At 38.3% G+C, this 22,676-nt stretch overlaps 1 protein-coding gene across 3 annotated transcripts in view; it reads right to left on the reverse strand.

The window, feature by feature from the left end:
* mns1 (meiosis-specific nuclear structural 1) overlaps positions 1-22,676 on the reverse strand; it is a 111,531-nt gene that overhangs the window by 16,283 nt on the left and 72,572 nt on the right. The window contains exons 1-2 of one of the 3 annotated variants that reach the window (XM_063066512.1): positions 17,408-17,478; positions 4,220-4,441 (exon numbers count right to left, since the gene is read on the reverse strand). In XM_063066512.1, coding sequence (XP_062922582.1) covers positions 4,220-4,441; positions 17,408-17,410 — 225 coding nt within the window. In that variant the 5' untranslated portion in view covers positions 17,411-17,478. Of the gene's footprint in view, positions 1-4,219; positions 4,442-4,998; positions 5,137-17,407; positions 17,479-22,676 lie in introns of those variants that run through there. The other 2 variants (XM_063066514.1, XM_063066513.1) reach the window with 2 other exon arrangements.

Below are 22,676 nucleotides of genomic sequence, written 5' to 3' on the forward strand. Positions count from 1 at the left end.
TGGGACAGGTGGCAGACAACTAGTGCCGGGCGGTGAGTGGCGTGAATGAAGACACACCCAGCCCTGAGACACCAGGCCAGCTTATTTGATTCTAAACAATTGGTTTATTGATCATTACAAAATGTCTTTCTGATGCTCCCTCCCCTCTTCCTGCCCCCTTCCCACTCAGTCCACAACAGAGACCATATCAGTGTCAGGTTTATCATCACTCACATACATCATGAAATTTGATTTTCTTTGTGGCAGCAGTACTAATTTGTAATAATTACCTTGTTTTCCATGTTAGCAATATTTGCATCTTACCTACAAGACTAAAGTCTTTTGAGGACATGTTCTGTATTCAAACAATCTTAAATAGAGATTGCCAAGTAAAGATAATCTTTATTAGCTAACCATCAAGAGATTAGTCACTGTCTCATAATGCCAAAGAATAATGCTGATAGGTTTTCAGTGAAACAACCCAAAAGAAGTGTTCATTGAATTTAGTTGCATACCAATCAGTTACATAATTTGAGTACAAATAAAGTTTGTTTTCCCACTTCAGTGGAGGTCCACTATTTCAAACTACCATACAAAGCTGTGGGCTGCTGAAAAATGTAACTGTTAATTGCTCCACCAATCACTGCTCAGTCCTGTCTGGGATGCTCTTTAGATACAGACTGGAAGAACTAACCATCACTGCTCCAACTAAGTCCTTCTCAATTTGGTGACAGTAAAATTAAAGTCCTTCTACATAAAAAAATTTAAAAGAAGCACAGAATCATTACAGACTTAAACCCCAAAACACATTTAAAAGCAAACCTGCAAAACCCTTTTTTTATCAGAACTAAATAAAAATTCTCAAGACGAGGTAAATATTAACTCTCCTCAGAGGTCTAGAGGTGCATGGTCTAGAGAGTAGGTGCAGAGGTCTAGAGAGTAGGGCAGATAATGGAGTGGTTGTGAGAAAAGATGTTGTTACAAACACAGGAATCTAAAGGGTGAACATGGAGGGAATAATGTTCTGAGTTGTGTTTATTTCAATGCAAGGGGTATTTTGGTAAGGCACATGGCCTGAGAACATAGATCAGTATATGGAATTATGACATTGCAGTCATTGGTAAGACTTGGTTACAGGAGGGGCAGGAGTGGCAGCTCAGTGTTCCAGGGTTCCTTTGTTTTAGACATTATAGAGCAGGAGGGTTTAAAGGGGGCGGGGTGGCATTACTAGTCAGGGAAAATGTCAAGGTAGTGCTCAGACAGGACAGACTGCAGAACTCATCTATGGAGTCTATATGAGTGGAACTGAGGAATAAGAAAGGAATGACCACATTAATGAGATTATGGAATAGCCCACTCAATAGTAAGTGGGATTTAGAGGAGAAAATTTGTAGCGATACTGCAGACTAGTTGCAAGAAACATAAGGTTGTGATTTTAACTTTCCACATATTGGACTCCCTTACTGTAAAAGTGCCAGATGGGATAGAGTTTGTCAAAGTGTTCAGGAAGGTTTCCTTAATCAATATATAGAGGTCTCAACTGGAGAAGGTGCAATAATGGATCTCTTATTATGGAACAAGATAGGGCAGATGCATTGGGAACACTTTGGAACTAGTGATCACAAGACCATTAGTTTCAAAATAATTATGCAAAAAGATAGGTCTGGTCCGCGAATTGAGATTCTACATTGGAGAAAAGCCAATTTTGATGGAATCAAAAAAGGATCTAGCAAGTGTGGATAGGATTAGGTTGTTTTCTGGCAAAGGTGTGCTTGGTAAGAGGGAGGTCTTCAAAAGTGAAATTTTAAGAGTACAAAGTTTAAACGTTCCTGTCAGAATAAAAGGCAAAGGTCTAGGAAGCCTTGGTTTTTGAGACGTATTGCTGCTCTGGTCAAGAAGAAGGAGGTGCATATAAATTCTAGGCAACAAGGAATAAATTAGGTACTTGAGGAGTATAGGATATACAAGAGAAATGTAAGGAGGGTTAAAAGAATGTATGAGGTTGCTCCAGCAGACAAGGTGATAAAGAATCCCAAGGGCTTCTACAAATATACTAAGAGAAAAAGGATAGTAAGGGACAAAACTGGTCCTCCTGAAGATGAGCATGGTCACCTATGCATGGAGCCGAAAGAGAACTGGGATATCTTAAATGAATTTTTTGCACCTATATTTACTCAGGAGATGGACACAGAGTCTATAGAACTGAGGCAAAACAACAGTAAGATCATAGACCATTATGATCCGAGGTGGTCCGAGGGGTCACAGGGTGAAGAGGAAGGTCCTTGAGCTCCAACTGTTTTGTGCACGAAGAGATTGAACTTTGATAAGTGTGGTGCCTTTTATTTTCCTTTTATATTTTATTCTCTCTTAATTACATAGTTCCAGTAATATCTATAAACTGTAAATCATTTAATCGTATCTGGTGTATTGTCTGTTATTTGGGCGGGGTGGGGTGCATCACACAACATCCACACAAACTAATTACCCAGTTTGGCGGGGCCGAGGCTGTTTCCCTAGACGACAGTGAGCCGAGTGACCCTGAGGGTGGCTGGGGGGGTTACATATAGATCATAGAGGAGGAGGTGCTTCCCGTCTGAGGCAAATTAGAGTGGATAAATCCCCAGAACCTGACTTCAGTCCTTGTGGTATTTAAAATGCCCTTAGCCACGAGTGAGGTCTACAAAGTACTTTAGCAAGGCATTTGACGAAGTCCCACATCGAGGTTGGTCAAGAATATCCAGTTGCTTGGCACTCAGGATGAGGGAGATGGTCAAGAAGATCCAGTCACTTAGTTTTCAGGATGAGGTATAAAATTGGATTTGACATTGGCTTTGCGGGAGAAGCCAGAGAGTGGTAGTAGATGGGTGCCTCTATAACTGAAGGCCTGTGACTAGTGGTGTGTCACAGGGATCAGTGCTGAGTCTGTTATTGTTTGTCATCTATAGCAATGAACTGGATGATAATGCAGTTTACTGGATCAGAAAATTTGCAGATCACACTAAGACTGGGGGTGTAGTGGACAGCAAGGAAAACTATCAAAGCTTGCAGAGGGATATGGACCAGCTGGAAAAATGGCAAATGGAATCTAATACAGACAAGTGTGAAGTGATGCACTTTGGGAGGATCAACCTGGGTATGACTTACACAGTGAACGGTAGGGCACCGAGGAGTGTGGTAGAACATAGAGATCTGGATATGCAGATCTACAATTCCTTGAAAATGGCAACGTAGGTAGGTAGAGTCATAAGGAAAGGTTTTGGCATATTGATAATCATAAATCAGAGTAATCAGCACTGGAGTTGGGGATGGTATGTCGAAGTTGTACAACAAGTTGGTGAGGTCTAATTTGGAGCATTGTGTGCAATTCTGCAAGAAAAATATCAATCATTTGAAAGAGTACAGAGGAAATTTACAAGCATGTTGCCACAATTTGAGGGCCTGAGTTACAGGGAAAGGCTGAATAGATTCGGACTTTATTCCCTGGAGCGCAGGAGAATGAGGGAATGAGGGAATGAGGGAAGATTTGATAAGCATATAAAATTATGAAGGGTATAGTTAGGGTAAATGCAAACAGGCTTTTCCCAATGATGTTGGGTGAGACAAGAACTAGAGGTCATAGGTTAAGGGTGAAAGGTGAAAAATTTAATGGAAACATGAGGGGGAATTTCTTCACTCAGAGGGTGGTGAGGTTGTGCTAGAGAAAGTGGTGGATGTAGGTTTGATATCAACACTTAAGACAAGCTTAGGTAAGAACATGGATGGGGGCATGTGGAGGACTATGGTCCAGGTGCAGGTTTATAGGATCATGCTGAATAATAGTTTAGCAAAGACTAGATGGACTTACACGCCTGTTTCTGATCTGTAGTACTCTACGACTATGACTCTGTGTCATTAACTATATTGAATAGGATCAACACAAAGTAACAATGCAGTTGAAACCATCAAACCAGAGGAGGAAAATGAAATTAATTCAAATAGATAATCTAGCCAGGATTGTAATACGTACTTAAGAGAAAAATTTGATAAAATTAGTAATATTTAATACAACTATTGTTGTAATGCCTTTGTGCCTGATGCCGGCCCCCTAGGCCTGAGTCAATATAGTAGTAGTAGTAGTAGTACTGTTGTAATAGCATTTTTCTACCTGTTGTATGCAGGTCCAAATCTTGTGTGATATGGGCCATTACGGTAAAATACAACGGTTATATTTACACAGCAATATAAACAGCATTTTTCTCACCATTATAATTGCTTCTTCCATCAGTTTTTCCTGTTCCATCTCCTGTAATACTCTTCGGAGACGCTTCTTTGCTGCCACTTCATCAGCTTTTACTTTGTCCAATACAGACTTTTCCTTACTCAACTTCTCCAAAAATTCTTTATAAATCATTTCCTTTTGAGTAATATTGTTTATCATTCTATTTTGCTGACTAGCTGATAATTTAGTTGGACAAATAGAAGCCTGTAAATGTAAAAAAATGAACATTTTAGAACACATACCATTCAGCTTAATTATGAAAATTCATGCATTTTTACAGTAATTTTACAAGGCAGTGTAACTATGTTTTAATATGCACCAGCAACTGTAACCATAAAGAAAAATGCTATCTTTAATCAAAACAACAGCTAAATACATTAAATTGCTGCCAATTCAGCTTTATTTCAATCAGTCATCTATGATATATCTTAGGTAATAATGCAACTACTGTATTCAAAAAGCCGTTGTTTCAGAAGTTTATACTTTACACGAATGAGTTTGTACACTGGAGCACAAAACAATTCATAAACCTCTAACTAGATTACGCAAAAGAAGAGAATAAATGGCATGAAAGCTTTAATTTGACGTAAAAAAAATTAAAGTGAATTATCAATTTTGTGTTCAATTCAACTACATTTTAGCTCTTGTAATTGCACCGATGGTGGGAACAGTAGGTAATTTTAACTTTATTCAAAACAGAAAACCAAGTAGAAACTAGGCAGGAGAGTTTTTGAAATAGCTTGTCCACTTTTTTTCCTCACCTTCAGTGTGGCTAATTTACAGCCAACATGATAATCCTCAACCACGAAGGTTTAGCATTTTGTTTTAGAACAAGATACATGGTATGAGTGCTTCTCCAGTGCCTGGATAAAATCCCAATCTCCTCTGCCTGGGATTTCTCCTAAAGTAGATACTTCTTGAGAGACCACCAATCTAGCTCAAGTGTCTTCTGTTCCTTGATTTTCACTGCTGAGCAGTGACTTCTCGGATCATAGGAAGTACAGGTGCTCTCCAGATTATGTATGCCTAATTTAAGAACAGTCCAAAGATACAAGAGTGACAAGATGAATGGAGATGAATATGCCAGTTGTTGCAGGAGCTGTAAGCATCTTCTGTCAGGTGAGATGGGGGCATTTCTACTTGCCTTCTCTCTTCAGCAGCTCCCTGCCACCATCAAACCCCCAACAATAAGGGGTAGGGTTGAGTCAAGCAGAGATGAGTCAAGTGAGGCTGGCTAGCAGCCAAATTTCCTGCACCTACTCACTCTCCCATCACAGTAGATTTATTTCGTTTTGGACTTACATGCAGTTCGTACTACGATCAGTACCCAGGAAGAGCACCGTTCCAGAACCTGGGGACTGCCTGTGTAAAGAGAAGTTTTGATAACCTACTCAAAGTCATGGTTAAACTACATCTGAGTACACTGTGTAGTTTTGGATACTTGTAAACAAATGATTTGACAAAGCATTTTAATAGGAATTAATTAGTAGAGTTGAGAAAGATCCTACCAAAATTGCATTAAACTACAGATTTCACTGACCTGTACCACAGTGGGCTAAAACATCAAACACTTCTTCCTGCTTCTAGGGTCTCTAATCTCCATTTTTTGCTGAACCCCGGCCACCTCTGGAGCCTAACAGGAGTCCGTCCAATCCAAGGCTCATTTATTTTGCATCTGACCCTAATAATGAATCATTATGGTAGTGTAGTGGCTAAAATGGCACTATTATAGCTTGGGGCATTCCAGAGTACGAAGTTCAATTCTGGCACTGTTCTTTAAGGCGTGGATTTTCCCATGTGCTCCAGTTTCCTCCCACAGTCCAAAGACATACTGAGTAGGTTAACTGGTCATTGTAAATTGTTCCACATCTCTTACATAAGAAGGTAGGGATAATAAATGTCAGCTCAATAATTTTAAAGTTAAGATTGATAGATTTTTGCTATTGAAGGACCACAAGTGACAGAGATCGTCAGCAGGTGAATGGATCTGGAACACATATCAGTCAGGATCTCGGAGTGACAAAATAGGTTCAAGGCACTGAATGGCTTACGAAATCACTTGTATTTCTGGCTTGCTTTGATCAGGAAACAGCCAGTTCAAGGCCTACCCTTTAAAAGTGTCCAATCACAAACAACAACACACTAAATGCTGGAGGAACCCAGTAGGCCAGACAGTACCTATGGAAAAGAGTATAGTTGATGTTTCAGGCCAAGACCCTTCATAAGGACTGAAGAAAAAAAGATGAGGAGTTAGAGTTAGAAGTTGTGGGGAGGGGAGGAAGAAGCACAAGATGATTGGTGAAACTGGGAAAGGGGGGGAAGGGGTGAAGTAAAGGGCTGGGAAGTTGATTTCCACTTTCCAGATGCCACTACCAGGCCAGCTTGCCGTTAAAAACCAGGCAAATCCTCAATTTGTGGCTACTTATGGAATAACTTTCTGAATCATGGAAATGATACATGCATCACAAAAAAGGCCAGCACTTAATACCAAAAGGCGACATTCTAAGGATGTGCAGATTAAGATTATTAAATTGTGGGCACAGTATATTGGCACTGCAAGCAGGGCAAGACTTGCAGGCTGTCGCTGCACATCCTTACACTGTAAACACGAAAAATCTGCAGATGCTAGGAATCCAAGCAACCCACACAAAATGTTGGAGGATCTCAACATGCCAGGCAGCATCCATGAAAAAGACGAAAGAGTCAATATTTTGGGCCGATGAAGGGTTTCAACCCAAAACGTTTACTCTTTTCCATAGATACTGCCTGGGCCACAGAGTTCCTCCAGCATTTTGTGTGTTGCATCCTCAGACTGTGCTGATCACTGCCTGCAAACAATGAATTTCACTGTATGGTTTGATGTAAGTTTGTACATGTGACAAAGCTAATCTTAATCCATACTGCTGTTGTCTTGTAATCAAGGTACTCCAACAGTGCAGCTCGGTAGGAGCTACAGGTTTTTGATGAGTGAAGGGAAATAAAACATTTCCGTATTAGGAACACATGATATAGAGGAGGAACAAGGAGGAAACGGTGTCCCCATGTGTCTGTTAACCTTGTCCTTTCAGGCAGTGGAGGTTCATGGAGCTGTACATCACAGAATGTCCATGCTAAACATTTTGCTACACTAATTCTGCCACAGCCCCAATCCTTCAGGTGTGTAGCTATATTCTTCAGGACTCAGCCAGCTTGATCTGCAGTCCCTCTCATAGTGATGGACATTTTGTTAAGAAAGGAAGAGCACTGTTTCATCAGTAAGTGGTTGTCAGGAGAAGTTGCCTTACTGATTTATGAACCATGATTTTATATGGTCTGTGGTGATAGAGGACTCCCAGAGCTACACTGTCCTGCTTGTGTTCCAACAAGCAGCCATCTCCGATGGGACAGTACAGGGATCTTTTTTGTAACATAGTCCATCTGTATCAGACTGCTGCTTCTTGACCAGACCATGGGACAGTCCTTCTAACTTAGATGCCAGCTCCCAGAAGTTAGTATGAGGGCCTTTGCAAAGCATGAAACTAGGTTGGTGTCAGATAATCAGACTTTCTCTGGTTTAAAATGGGAATATTAGCACAACCTAGTGCATTGGTAGGTCATATCAGCTTACCATATTGCTGGGTCTGGAATTGTACAAAAGGCCAAACCAAGTAAGGATGGCAGATTTCCTCCCCCTTCCCCCAAAATTCCACAGCCATCACGATGAGATATGAACTCAGAATCTCTGCATTATTAATTCAGTTCTCAGGATTGGCGATCAGGTGACTCAACTGCTAAACAGCACTGTTGCTATAGGCAGGCACACACTACTTCACTGAGTGAGGTCATCATGCAACGTTCATAGAGTCAGTTCATAATATGGCTGAACCCACGTGTTTGGTCTTGAACAATGAAAACCATACTGCTTTGCACCAGGTATACATTTTAGAGTAACAAATTATAGAAATGAGGTGTGATCCGATTCCAGCCTGATATAATTTTTGCTCAAGAAACGCATATCAGAACAGGCGATCAAAATAAATTTTTTAAAACATGGAAGGGCCTTCAATATCATGCCACTTGTCAAAATAAAACAAAGGGAGTATCTATTTTTATTAAATCTAGTATTTTATTTATCCAAGAAGACATTGTGTCAAATATTAATGGTAGATTTTTAATTGTCAAAGAAACAATTTGTAATAGAAAAATTGTCCTAGTTAATCTATATGGACCTAATGTAGATGATCCTTCTTTTTTTAAAAACGTATTTGGTTTATTGCCAGATTTAAATGAATATATGTTGTTAATGGGTGTTGATTTTAACTGTTGTTTAAATCCTTTGATTGACAAGAGTTCAACCAATCAGCGGCTTCCGAGTTGTTCAGCATCACTTATTAACTCTTTTTTAATTGATTATGGTTTGATCGAAATCTGGAGAAATCTACATCCTAATGACAGAGATTATTCCTTTTATTCACATGTTCATAAAAAAATTCAAGAATTGATTATTTTATAGCTGATTTCCGATTTTTGTCCAAAGTCCAGAAATGTGAACATTACGCTATCGTTGTTTTGGATCATGCATCTTTAAGTTTAACTTTTGAATTGAATGATGTCGGTATTGTAAACTTGCCTTAGCGCTTTCCAGAAAATTTATTACAAAGTTCGGACTTTGTCAAATTTATTGAGACTCAGATAAAAGATTTTTTTCTTTTTAACAATACGGGAGATGTGTCGAAATTGATTATATGGGATACATTTAAAGCATATTTGCGAGGTCAGATAATCTCCTATTTGGCTAAGCTTAAGAAACAGACAAAAATAGAGTTAGATAAGATTTCAAAACAAATTAAAGACTTGGATAATACTTATGCAGTCTCTCCTTTAACATTGATTTATTTAAACAAACTGTTGAACTTCAATCACAATATAATTTACTATTAACTTATCCTATTGAAAGAAATTTGCTTAAATTGAAAAGTCAATTTTATGTGTTTGGAGATAAAAATAATAAGTTATTAACATCCCAATTAAAGGTAGCTGGAGCTAAAAGACAAATTTTAAAAATTCATAAGGGAGACGGTAGTTTAGCTTGTAATTATGAAGACATTAATAAAATTTTTCAAGACTTTTCCAGTGAACTTTATAAGTCTCAGTTTCCAGCTGATCCTTCTAAAATGAATGCCTTTTTACAAAAGATTGATTTTCCTAGAATATCTGTTGAAGATCAACAAACTCTTGATACTTCTATTACTGAAAAAGAAATTCAGAAAGCTATTCTTTCAATGCAATCTGTTAAAGTTCCTGGATTGGATGGTTTTTCTGTAGGATTTTATAAAAAAATTTGAAAAATTACTTTCTCAGTTGGAAACGCTTAAAGATTCTTTTATGTTAGGAGAGTTACCGCCCACATTTTATGAAGCTTCTATTTCTTTAATTCTTAAGAAAGTTAAAGACCCTACTGACTGCGCTTCATATAGACCTATTTCACTGTTAAATGTGGATGTTAAAATCCTTTCAAAAATAATGGCTAATCGACTAGAGAATATTCCAGCTAAAATTATTTCTCAGGACCAAACAGGTTTTATAAAAGGCCGTTATTCCTATTCTAATACTCGGAGACTGTTAAATGGTATATACTCATCCCTTTCTAAGACTTCCCAATGTGTTGTTTCTCTTGATGCTGAAAAGGCATTTGATAGCGTTGAATGGAAATACTTATTTAACGTTTTAGAGAAATTCAACTTTGGTACTAATTTTAATAGGTGGATTAGAATGATATATAAAAGCCCTATTGCTACTGTTATTAATAATAATTGCAGATCTCCTTTTTTTTTTGACCTTCGCAGGGTACGAGACAAGGATGTCCATTAAGTCCCCTGTTATTTAATTTGGTGTTGGAACCTTTGGCCATTGCACTTAGTGAAGCTAAAGATATTCAAGGAATTGCCATAAATGGGACTATTCATAAGATCTCCCTTTATGCTTATGATCTCTTAGTTTATGTTTCAAATTCTGAAGAATCCATTCCTAGTTTATTGAAATTATTAAATGAATTTGGAAAGTTTTTGGGATATAAACTAAACCTTTATAAAAGTGAAATATTTCCTCTAAATGATGCTGCTTCTATATATGATGGCATTCCTTTTAAAGTTACGGACTCTTTTAAATATTTAGGTATTATCATCACTAAAAATTATGGAGACCTTTATAGAGCTAATTTGGTTCCCTTAGTGGATTTTATGAAGCAATTACTTTGTAGATGGAATCCACTTACACTTTTGTTAGCTGGCCGAATTCATGCAGTTAAAATGTTGATTTTACCAAAATTTTTATATGTATTTCAAAATATTCCTATTTTTTTAACTAAGAAGTTTTTTGATCAGGTTGATTCTATTATTTCATCTTTTGTTTGGAATAATAAAAGACCAAGAATTACAAAAATTAAAAAAGGATGGAGGTCTTGCTCTGCCTGATTTAAGAATGTATTATTGGGCTGTTAATATACATTATGTGTGTTCTTGGTTATATTGTACTGATAAAAATGAACGACCACCTTGGGTTGATTTGGAATTGAAAGCTGTCGAAACAATTTTACCTAACTTCGTTGTTAGGAGTTTCTTTACCTGTACAACTAGCCAAAATTTCTATTCTAAATTTATATCCTATGATTAAGCAGTCATTACGAATTTGGTACCAGTTTCGTAATTTTTTTAATCTTAAAAAATTTAGCCTTCTTAGTTTAATTTATCAAAACTATTTATTTAAACCTTCACTTAGTGATCCTACCTTTTCTCTTTGGAGGAATAAAGGAGTTTATTCCTTCATGGATCTGTTCTAAGAAGGCCGATTAATGTCTTTTGAGAAATTAGTAACTAAATATTCTCTTTCGTACTCACATTTCTTGCAATATCTTCAGGTCAGACATTTCTTACAAGAATATTTAAGTAATTTTCCATATATACAAGATTCTGACCTGTTAGACATTATTTTAAAAATGAATTCTTTAGTGAAAGGTTTTATTGGGAAACAACAGTACAATTATCCTTTACTTAAGATTAAGCAAGATTGGGAAAGAGAGCCTTGATAACAGAGTTGCGAATTTTGAAGTTGGTTAACTCTTCTTCGATTTGTGCCAGTCACTCTCTAATTCAATTTAAAACTGTACATCGTTACTATTTGACAAAGGAGAGATTGTCTAAAATATTTCCTAATGTTGATTGTCAGTGTGATAGATGTAAAACTGAGACAGCTACATTGATACATGTGTTTTGGTTGTGCTCTGTATTGAAACAGTTTTGGAAATCTATTTTCTCTACAATTTCTAAAGCTTTAAAAATTAATTTACAACCTAATAAATTGACAGTTTTGTTCGGTATAATCCCTCAATATATTCATGGTATTTCTATATCAGACCAACATGTAATTGCATTTGTCACATTATTAGCCAGAAGGGCTATTTTATTGAAATGGAAAGATGCCTCTGCTCCCACTTTAATACAATGGTTCTCTCAGGTGATGTTATGTCTTAGTTTGGAGAAAATCAGAAGTCGAACTTTTGATCCTCGATTTGACTTTGAGAAAAGGTGGGGTTGTTTTGCCCACTACTATCATTTGATTTGAGTTAATTAAGATGGTCCCCTTCTGATTCTTGTTTAAATGGATTTGGTTGGCAGATTGATGTTTTTCTTTTATGGAAGCTTGTATGGTGTATAGCTCCGGGGTTGTGCTCCCAATGGGTTTTTTTTCGGGTTTTTTTGTTTTAGTTAGTAGGGGTTCTTTTTTCCTTCTTTCTTTTTTACAAGAAAAAAGTTCTAACCTTTTGTTTTTTCTTATTATTATTGATATATTGTTTAGCTTTGTTAATCAGTTATTTGATAATTTAATTCTTATTGTACATATTGACATGTTGACTTGATTACTTTAATGTATTTTTTGTTGATTTTCAATAATAATTAATAAAAAATATTTTAAAATGAAGATGAGGTGTGATCCGAGACCTTGTAAGTGTTTTCACCATTTATGTCAGGGGTTCAAATAAAGCAAGTTGGGAAAAAACTCATAATCCAGCTGTAGAGCAAGCCTTTGAGGAATTATCTTTGTAAGGTTGCAGTGAACAGGAGTTAGATGAAGGCAAATCCCTTTCAAAAATCTAATGGACAAGAAAAACTTTACAAGAACAAGTGGATGGAAAAAGATTTTTCTTTTTTTTCACATGTTCACCATTCCTATTCAAGAATTGATTACTTCTTTATTGACTCTCGGTTTATCTCTTCAGCGATTAAATGTGATTACGACTCTATGACCATTTTGGATCATGCTCCACTTAAGCTTTCTATTAAAATTCAGGTCAACGCACAAAATAATAGACAATGGCATTTTAATTCGTTGTTGCTTCAGGACTCGGATTTTGTTAACTTTATGAATGAACAGATTGATCTTTTTTTAACAATCAACTATACAGAGGATATTTCTGTGAACATTCTTTGGGATACTTTTAAAGCTTATATTCGTGGTCAGATTATCTCGTATTCTGCTGCTTTGAGGAAGAAGCTGAAGCAGGACGAGCTGGTCGTTGTGGACAAGATTAAGGAAATTGATAAGAAATATGTTACAGCTCCCTCTGAGGAGTTGTATAAACAAAGAACTGAACTTCAAATGGAACATAGTTTATTACTTTCGTCTTCGATTGTAAACCAATTAAAGAAAACAAGAAGTGAATTTTATGTACACAGTGAAAAAGTTGGCAAATTGTTGGCTAACCAATTGAAGTCTAATTATTCTAAATCTCAAATTAATCAGATTTATAATCAAAATGATCGATTGATATTTGATCATGCGGAGATTAATCAAACCTTCTTTGATTTTTATTCTTCCTTATATCAATCTGAGTCTTTACGAGACTCTAAATATATGAATGACTTTTTAGATAGGATATGTCTTCTATGCTAGATACTCCCATTACCACTGATGAGATTAAGAATGTTATTTCCTGTATGAACCTGAGGAAAGCTCCTGGCCCTGATGGGTTTACCGTGGAATTTTATAGGTTTTTTGCACCTTCATTAATCCCTTGGTTCGGTAGGGTTTTCAAGGCTTCATTAAAACTTGGTAAACTTCCCGAATCCTTTTATAGAGCGTCAATCTCTCTAATATTAAAGAAGGATAAAGATCCTGCTCACTGTGCATCTTATAGACCAATATCTTTATTAAATGTTGATTCTAAAATTTTTTCTAAATTATTAGCAAACAGATTAGAAAAAGTTCTCCCTTTTATTATTTCAGAAGACCAAACGGGTTTTATTAAAGGTAGTTACTCTTTCTATAACATTCGCACACTGTTAAATATTGTTTATACCCCCTCACAAAATGTTCCTGAGTGTGTTATCTCTTTAGGTACTGAAAAAGCCTTTGATAGAGTAGAATGGCCTTACTTATTTAAGGTGCTTGAAATGTTTAATTTTAGCTTGAAATTTATATCTTGGATCAAACTGTTGTATCATTCTCCTATGGCCTCGGTCCGTACTAACTCTTTAAGCTCATCTTTTTTTCCTCTCTTTCGAGGTACTCGACAAGGTTGTCCTCTTAGTCCTTTATTATTTGATATTGCATTAGAACCTCTAGCAATTGCCATTCGAGAATCTCCAAATATTATTGCAATAACTCAGGGCTTAAAGTCCCATAAAATATCACTCTATGCTGATGACTTACTTTTATATATTTCTAATCCTCAAAAATCTATCTCTGCTGCTTTAGATTTATTAGCACAATTCAGTCTTTTTTCAGGTTATAAATTAAATCTTAGTAAGAGTGAACTTTTTCCGATTAATAAACAACTTCCCTTGTATTGTAACTTTCCGTTTAAATTGATTAATAATTATTTCTCATATCTTGGGATTAAAATTACTTATAAACACAAAGATTTATTTAAGACTAACTTTTTACCCTTAATTGATCATATTACTCAACTTTCATCTAAATGGTTTCCATTATATTTAACTTTGATTGGTTGTATTAATGCAGTTAAGATGTTTATTCTGCCAAAATTTTTATATATATTTCAGGCATTACCGATTTTTGTTCCAAAATCTTTTTTTGATAAAGTTGACTCTAAAATTTCTTCATTTATTTGGCAAAATAAAAACCCGAGACTGGGTAAAATACATTTACAGAAAGCTAAGAGAGATGGAGGTTTAGCATTACCTAACTTTAGATTCTATTATTGGGCAATTAATATTCGACATATGAAATTTTGGTTACCTGACCAAGTTACACTATCCATCCCTAAATGGGTAGTATTGGAATTACAATCTGCTCAGGGCTCTATTTTAATCTGCACTTGGCTCTATTTTAGGTTCCTCTCTTCCTTTCGATTTGAAACGCCTCAAACTGGTTTCTAACCCGATAGTTAAATATACCTTACGTATTTGGTTTCAATTCAGAAAATTTTTCGATCTTAACCAATTTGGGCTAGCGATCCCTATTTTAGGTAACATATTTTTTCCTCCCTCTTTCACGGATCGTGCGTTTCAAATTTGGAAGACTAAGGGTATTTCACGGTTTTTGGATTTATTTTTAGATGGTTACCTTATGTCTTTTTAACAATTATCTAATAAATATAATTTACCAAGAATACATTTTTTTAGATATCTTCAAGTTAGAAATTTCCTAAGTACTATACTTTCTTCCTTTCCAATGCTTCCTCCTACATATATTTTAGATACTATAATTAATCTTAATCCATGTCAGAAAGGTGCAACGGCTATTATTTATAATATTATTATGAAACTTAGGAAAGCTCCATTTGATAAGATTAGGTCAGATTGGGAACAAGAATTGGGTTCTATTATTTCCGTGGATGACTGGGGGCAGATTTTACAATTAGTCAATACTTCCTCTATCTGTGCTAAACATTCCCTAATTCAATTTAAAGTTGTTCATAGAGCACATATGTCCAAAGATAAATTAGCTCATTTTTATTCTCATATTAATCCTTTTTGTGATAGATGTCCAGGGCAGATAGCTTCCTTAACTCATATGTTTTGGTCTTGTCCTACTCTGGAAACTTTTTGGAGAGACATTTTTAATATTATCTCAAAGGTATTGAATATAGATATCTCTCCTCATCCTATTACTGCTATCTTTGGATTACCTAAAATTTCCAGTAATCTTTCCCCTTCAGCCCGTAGAATGATTGCATTTCTTACTCTAATGGCGAAAAGATGTATCTTACAACATTGGAAAGAGCCTAATGCTCCAACTACCTTTTTTTGGTTCTCCCAGACGATATTATGCTTAAATTTGGAGAAAATTAGAAGTAATCTTTATGATTCCTCATTTAAGTTTGAACAGACCTGGAGATCTTTTATTCAATATTTTCATTTAATGTAATTTTTTTTTCTCTTTTGTTTCATATTTATATTCCCTTCTTGCTATTTTTTAACTGTTTTTAATGAAAGTTAGGTTTGAGGACGTGATTTTAAGTTTTTTAGCTCTACCTGTTTCCAAGTTAGCCCATTGCTTTGCTTTGCTTTTAGTTTAGTTGCACGGTGGTTTTTTTGGGGTTTTTTTTTCCTTTTCTCTATTGATATATATATAAAATTAGTATACTATTATTTTACCTTATTATTTTATGTTTAAATTGCACTGTTTGTATCAATTTTTTTCGGTATTAATATCTCCTGTAATTTCTAACAGTGTATTAGTGCTTATATAGTTTACCTTTTGTATACTTATTTAATAAAAAGATTTAAAAAGAAAGAACAAGTGGATGATAGAAAGACTAATTTTGGGGAAAATTAGAATTGGACAACTGTATAAATAGTAATTGGATGTCTTTTCCATAAATGATGCTAAAATCTTCATTCATATTTCTGGGCTTGCTAATCTCTTCATCTGAGTTTTCCCCCCAAAAGGCATTGGCCATATCTATCACACATTCCCATTTCTGTTCTTACTGACATACTTGTCAGAGAAAGTCTAGCTAACCTAAAATGATGTGATGTTAATAACTCAGCAGGCAATGATTCTAATTAGATACATTTAGTTCAGTCTAATCCAAGTTAAATTCTGGCAGCTGCTGTAGAACTCTAGGACAGGATTCCTTTGAGATAAAGTATTAATGTCAGACACAAGCAAAACAATATAATTGTGACTATTTTAATTCAATTTAAAAATGTTGCCATCTAACCAAATTTAACTAAGACCTCATTATCTTACTTTAGCTATCAGCTCAAGCAATCCTTACACTATTGGAGATTTAAATCCCTCCAAAGTTCAACGTTCCCCCTCTATAACTCCCCCAGCTCTTCAACTCTTATCTTCAAAGTTTATTCTAAATTTTGACATTATGTGCAGTATCCTTGTCAATTTTCACCCTACCTTTGTTTTTAGCCATATAAGCCCATTTATTCTAAATTAGTTCCCAAATCCCTCATATCTTACTTTAATAGAAACATAGAAAATAGGTGCAGGAGTAGGCCATTCGGCCCTTCGAGCCTGCACCGCCATTTATTATGATCATGGCTGATCATCCAACTCAGAACCCCGCCCCAGCCTTCCCTCCATACCCCCTGACCCCCGTAGCCACAAGGGCCATATTAATCCAATTCCACAGTTTGACCAAGCTTGATTACCTTTTTCCATTTGTATGATACCATTATTTTTGTTTATAAGTCTTGGCAAATTTAAGAATGGATTATGATATAAAACTCTGCTACACTAAGCCCTTAATTGAAATGCCCAAAATATTTGTTAACCCTTTGATGAATGAAGGTTTATCCAATATGGAGAACCTTAAATTGATAGTTGGATGATCGGCTCAATTGTAATTCAGTCTGATCTCGGGATTACCAGTTCTGAAAGCCAAACGTCAAACTTTGGGAATATGCAAGTACTGGGTCAGAGCCTTGACCACGTCCCACCTTCCACTGCCCACATCTCATTTCCCATGTCCCACCATCGTCCTCTCTGCTTCTCAAGTTAACTCTCACGTGATGGACAGATCCCCGTGGTATGGACAAATAGCTGTACTATGCGGGGCTGTAATCCGTGGGGAAGGCGATCCATTGCTTCTGTGCCACCTTTATCCTGCGTCCCTCTAACTAATTCAACCATGACACAGAAGGAAGCCAAGTGAATCTGGAACAGCCACCACACCAAGCTTCGACACACCGGGCTCGAGAGCACACTTACCATCTTGTACCACGATAATATGAACAATGTTTTGTAAATCTCAGATTTCTGTGGTGGTGACCGAACAGTTCCCAAACTGCAGCCGTTACCCTAGAAACGCAGGGCGCATTCTTCATACCGTTTAATAACAATTGCTCTGATTGGCTGGCGGGCGATGTTTTCGGCGCTGTCTGGTAACGGGCGAGTGAGTGAGTGCGGTGAGTGTGAATGGTCGGTATATTACTTACAATCTAAATATCTAAATTACCTCAAGGACAACTTTAAAGAACTTTATGTGCACTTTTCGTAATGGATTGCGAAGACTATATGGACTGCAGTCGATGTTGTAACCTGAGCGGCAATCAGTTTGGAAATAGAAACATAGAAAACCGACAGCACAATACGGTCCCTTCGGCCCACAAAGCTGTGCCGAACATGTCCCTACCTTAAAAATTACCTATGGTTATCCATAGCCCTCTATTTTTTTAAGCTCCATGAACCTGTCCAGGAGTCTCTTAAAAGATCCTATCGTATTCACGATAAGGCTAGGACTTGCGGGTGTGAATTGGGATGATGTTTTTGCAAGGAAATGTACTATGGACATGTGGTCGATGTTTAGAGATCTCTTGCAGGATGTTAGGGATAAATTTGTCCCGGTGAGGAAGATAAAGAATGGTAGGGTGAAGGAACCATGGGTGACAAATGAGGTGGAAAATCTAGGCAGGTGGAAGAAGGCAGCATACAAGAGGTTTAGGAAGCAATAATCAGTTGGGTCTATTGAGGAAAATAGGGAAGCAAGAAAGGAGCTTAAGAAGGGGCTGAGAAGAGCAAGAAGGGGCATGAGAAGGCCTTGGCGAGTAGGGTAAAGGAAAACCCCAAGGCATTCTTCAATTATGTGAAGAAGAAAAGGATAACAGGAGTGAAGGTAGGACCGATTAGAGATAAAGGTGGGAAGATGTGCCTGGAGGCTGTGAAGTGAGCGAGGTCCTCAATGAATACTTCTCTTTGGTATTCCCCAATGAGAGGGAACTTGATGATGGTGAGGACAATATGAGTGAGGTTGATGTTCTGGAGCATGTTGATATTAAGGGAGAGGAGGTGTTGGAGTTGTTAAAATACATTAGGACGGATAATTCCCCAGAGCCTGACGGAATATTCCCCAGGCTACTCCACGAGGCGAGGGAAGAGATTGCTGAGCCTCTGGCTAGGATCTTTATGTCCTCGTTGTCCACAGGAATGGTACCGAGGATTGGAGGGAGGCGAATGTTGTCCCCTTGTTCAAAAAAGGTAGTAGGGATAGTCCGAGTAATTATAGACCAGTGAGCCTTACGTCTGTGGTGGGAAAGCTGTTGGAAAAGATTCTTAGAGATAGGATCTACGGGCATTTAGAGAATCATGGTCTGGTCGGGGACAGTCAGCATGGCTTTGTGAAGGGCAGATCATGTCTAACAAGCCTGATAGAGTTCTTTGAGGAGGTGACCAGGCATATAGATGAGGGTAGTGCAGTGGATGTGATCTATATGGATTTTAGTAAGGCATTTGACAAGGTTCCACACGGTAGGCTTATTCAGAAAGTCAGAAGGCATGTGATCCGGGTAAGTTTGGCCAGGTGGATTCAGAATTGGCTTGCCTGCAGAAGGCAGAGGGTCATGGTGGAGGGAGTACATTCAGTTTGGAGGATTGTGACTAGTGGTGTCCCACAAGGATCTGTTCTGGGACCTCTACTTTTCGTGATTTTTATTAACAACCTGGATGTGGGGGTAGAAGGGTGGGTTGGCAAGTTTGCAGACAACACAAAGGTTGGTGGTGCTGTGGATAGTGTAGAGGATTGTCGAAGATGGCAGAGAGACATTGATAGGATGCAGAAGTGGGCTGAGAAGTGGCAGATGGAGTTCAACCCGGAGAAGTGTGAGGTGGTACACTTTGGAAGGACAAACTCCAAGGCAGAGTACAAAGTAAATGGCAGGATACTTGGTAGTGTAGAGGAGAGAGGGATCTGGGGGTACATGTCCACAGAAAGTTGCCTCACAGGTAGATAGGGTAGTTAAGAAAGTTTATGGGGTGTTAGCTTTCATAAGTCAAGGGATAGAGTTTAAGAGTCGCGAGGTAATGATGCAGCTCTATAAAACTCTGGTTAGGCCACACTTGGAGTACTGTGTCCAGTTCTGGTCGCCTCACTATAGGAAGGATGTGGAAGCATTGGAAAGGGTACAGAGGAGATTTACCAGGATGCTGCCTGGTTCAGGGAATATGCATTATGATCAGAGATTAAGGGAGCTAGGGCTTTACGCTTTGGAGAGAAGGAGGATGAGAGGAGACATGATAGAGGTGTACAAGATAATAAGAGGAATAGATAGAGTGGATAGCCAGCGCCTCTTCCCCAGGGCACCACTGCTCAATACAAGAGGACATGGCTTTAAGGTAAGGGGTGGGAAGTTCAAGGGGGATATTAGAGGAAGGTTTTTTACTCAGAGAGTTGTTGGTGCGTAGAATGCACTGCCTGAGTCGATGGTGGAGGCAGATACACTAGTGAAGCTTAAGAGACTACTAGACAGGTATATGGAGGAATTTAAGGTGGGGGCTTATATGGGAGGCAGGGTTTGAGGGTCGGCACAACATTGTGGGCCGAAGGGCCTGTACTGTGCTGTACTATTCTATATTCTATGTTCACCTCCATCACTGTTGGCGGCAGCCCGTTCCACGCACTCTCCACTCTGTGTAAAAAACGTACCCCTGACATCTCCTCTGTACCTACTTCCAAGCACTTTAAAACTGTGCCCTCTCGTGATAGCCATTCCAGCCCTGGGAAAAAGCCTCTGACTATCCACATGATCAATGCCTCTCATCATCTTATACACCTTTATCGGGTCACCTCTCACCCTCCACCCCTCCAAGAAAAAAAGGCCAAGTTCACTCAACCTATTCTCATAAGACATGCTCCCCAATCCAGGCAACATCCTTGTAAATCTCCTTTGCACCCTTTCTATGGTTTCCACAACCTTCCTATAGTGAGGCGACCAGAACTGAGCACAGTACTCCAAGTGGGGTCAGACCAGGATCCTATATAGCTGCAATCTTACCTCTGGGCTCCTAAATTCAATCCCACCATTGATGAATGCCAATGCACTGTTATGCTTTCTTAACTACAGAGTCAACCTGCGCAGCAGCTTTGAGCGTCCTATGGACTCTGACCCCAAGATCCCTCCAATCCTCCACACTGCCAAGAGTCTTACCATTAATACTATATTCTGTCATCATATTTGACCTACCAAAATGAACACCTCACTCTTGTCTGGGTTGAACTCCATCTGCCACTTCTCAGCCCAGTTTTGCATCCTATCAATGTCCCGCTGTAACCTCTGACAGCCCTCCACACTATCCACAACACCTCCAACCGCTGTGTCATCAGCAGATTTACTAACCCATCCTTCCACTTCTTCATCCAGGTCATTTATAAAAATCACAAAGAGTAGGGATCCCAGAACAGATCCCTGAGGCACACCACTGGTGACCAACCTCCATGCAGAATATGTCCCGTCTACAACCACTCTTCGCCTTCTGTGGGCAAGCCAGTTCTGAATCCACAAAGCAATGTCCCCTTGGATCCTATGCCTCCTTACTTTCTCAATAAGCCTTGCATGGGGTACCTTGTCAATGCTTTGCTGAAATCCTTATACGCTATACCTACCGCTCTACCATTATCAATGTGTTCAGTCACATCCTCAAAAAATTCAATCTCTTCCTCCGTCTCTTCAGTTTGGTTCCCACCTCCCAGCAGTCCTAGTTTAAATTCTCCCCAATAGCCTTAGCAAACCTCCCCGCCAGGATATTGTTTCCCCCTGGGATTCAAGTGCAACCCATCCTTTTTGTACAGGTCACTCCTGCCTCAAAAGAGGTCCCAATAATCCAGAAATTTGAATCCTTGCCCCCTGCTCCAATCCCTCAGCCATGTATTTTATCCTTCACCTCACTCTATTCCTATACTCACTGTCGCGGGGCACAGGCAGTAATCCTGAGATGACTACCTTTGTGGTCCTGCTTTTCAACTTCCTTCCTAACTCCCTGTAGTCTGCTTTCAGGACCTCCTCCCTTTTCCTGCCTATGTCGTTGGTACCAATATGTACCACAACCTCTGGTTGTTCCCCTTCCCACTTCTTGGACGCGATCAGAAACATCCCGGACCCTGGCACCCGGGAGGCAAACTACCATGGGTTTATGGGAAACGATAGTACCCCATAAACAACAGAGGTACAACTGGCGATATAGTTGTTTAAAGAGTTAGAGATGTGAATGGGGTATTAGGACATTTTGAAAAACTGCCTTTTCCATATGCTTGAAAAAGGAGCAGTTTTTAACTGCTTCCAAAATGCCTTATCGATAACAAAGTATGAAATTAATGTTGTATTACTGAAATCCCATAAACGGTGCAAACAAATGTTAACACGAGGAACTCTGCAGATGCTGGAAACTTAAGCAACACACATCAAAGTTGCTGGTGAACGCAGCAGGCCAGGCAGCATCTCTAGGAAGAGGTACAGTCGACGTTTCGGGCTGAAACCCTACGTCAGTGTCCTGACGAAGGGTCTTGGCCCGAAATGTCGACTGTACCTCTTCCTAGAGATGCTGCCTGGCCTGCTGCATTCACCAGCAACTTTGATGTGTGTTGCAAACAAATGTTGTCAGTTTATCTAATTTAGCATTACTCTGCCCTCTAAATCAGTAGGTCATGACTTCAATTTCCAACCCAGGACTTGAGTAGTCTGAAGTATGAGTGTAACCTAAATGAATGAGATGGAAAATAAGTATTATTAGTATGCAACGAGGCTCCAGAAGTACTTGAGCCTTGAAATAGACACTGAATTCATGACCTACTGGTTTTACTGCTTTGTCCTTTAAACCAGCAGGTCATGGATTCAGTCTCATAAATCAAGTAATTTTTGTGGGCGTTAAGATTTGAGACTTCATCAAGATTTCCTTTCTTTGTTTAATCTAACCCCCACTAAATTATCCCATGCCTCTTCACAGGTGATCATTATTCATCACCCTATCAGCCGTCACAAGAAACATTTGCAGAAGTACACTGATCCAATGTTTGGATATGGATTGATTGGTGGCAAGTAACATATGTGTTAAAAGTAACTTATGTGTTAACTGTTCTAGGCAATAATCATCTGCAACAAGAGACAACCTCAGTACTTAACTTTATAATTCAGTGATATTAACCATGCTGAATGACCTTCAATCATTGAGGTCACCATTGACCAGCAACTTAACATAACTATAGCCATGC

The sequence above is a fragment of the Mobula hypostoma genome, chromosome 13 (genome assembly GCF_963921235.1).
Source record: "Mobula hypostoma chromosome 13, sMobHyp1.1, whole genome shotgun sequence".
Lineage (NCBI taxonomy): Eukaryota > Metazoa > Chordata > Chondrichthyes > Myliobatiformes > Myliobatidae > Mobula > Mobula hypostoma.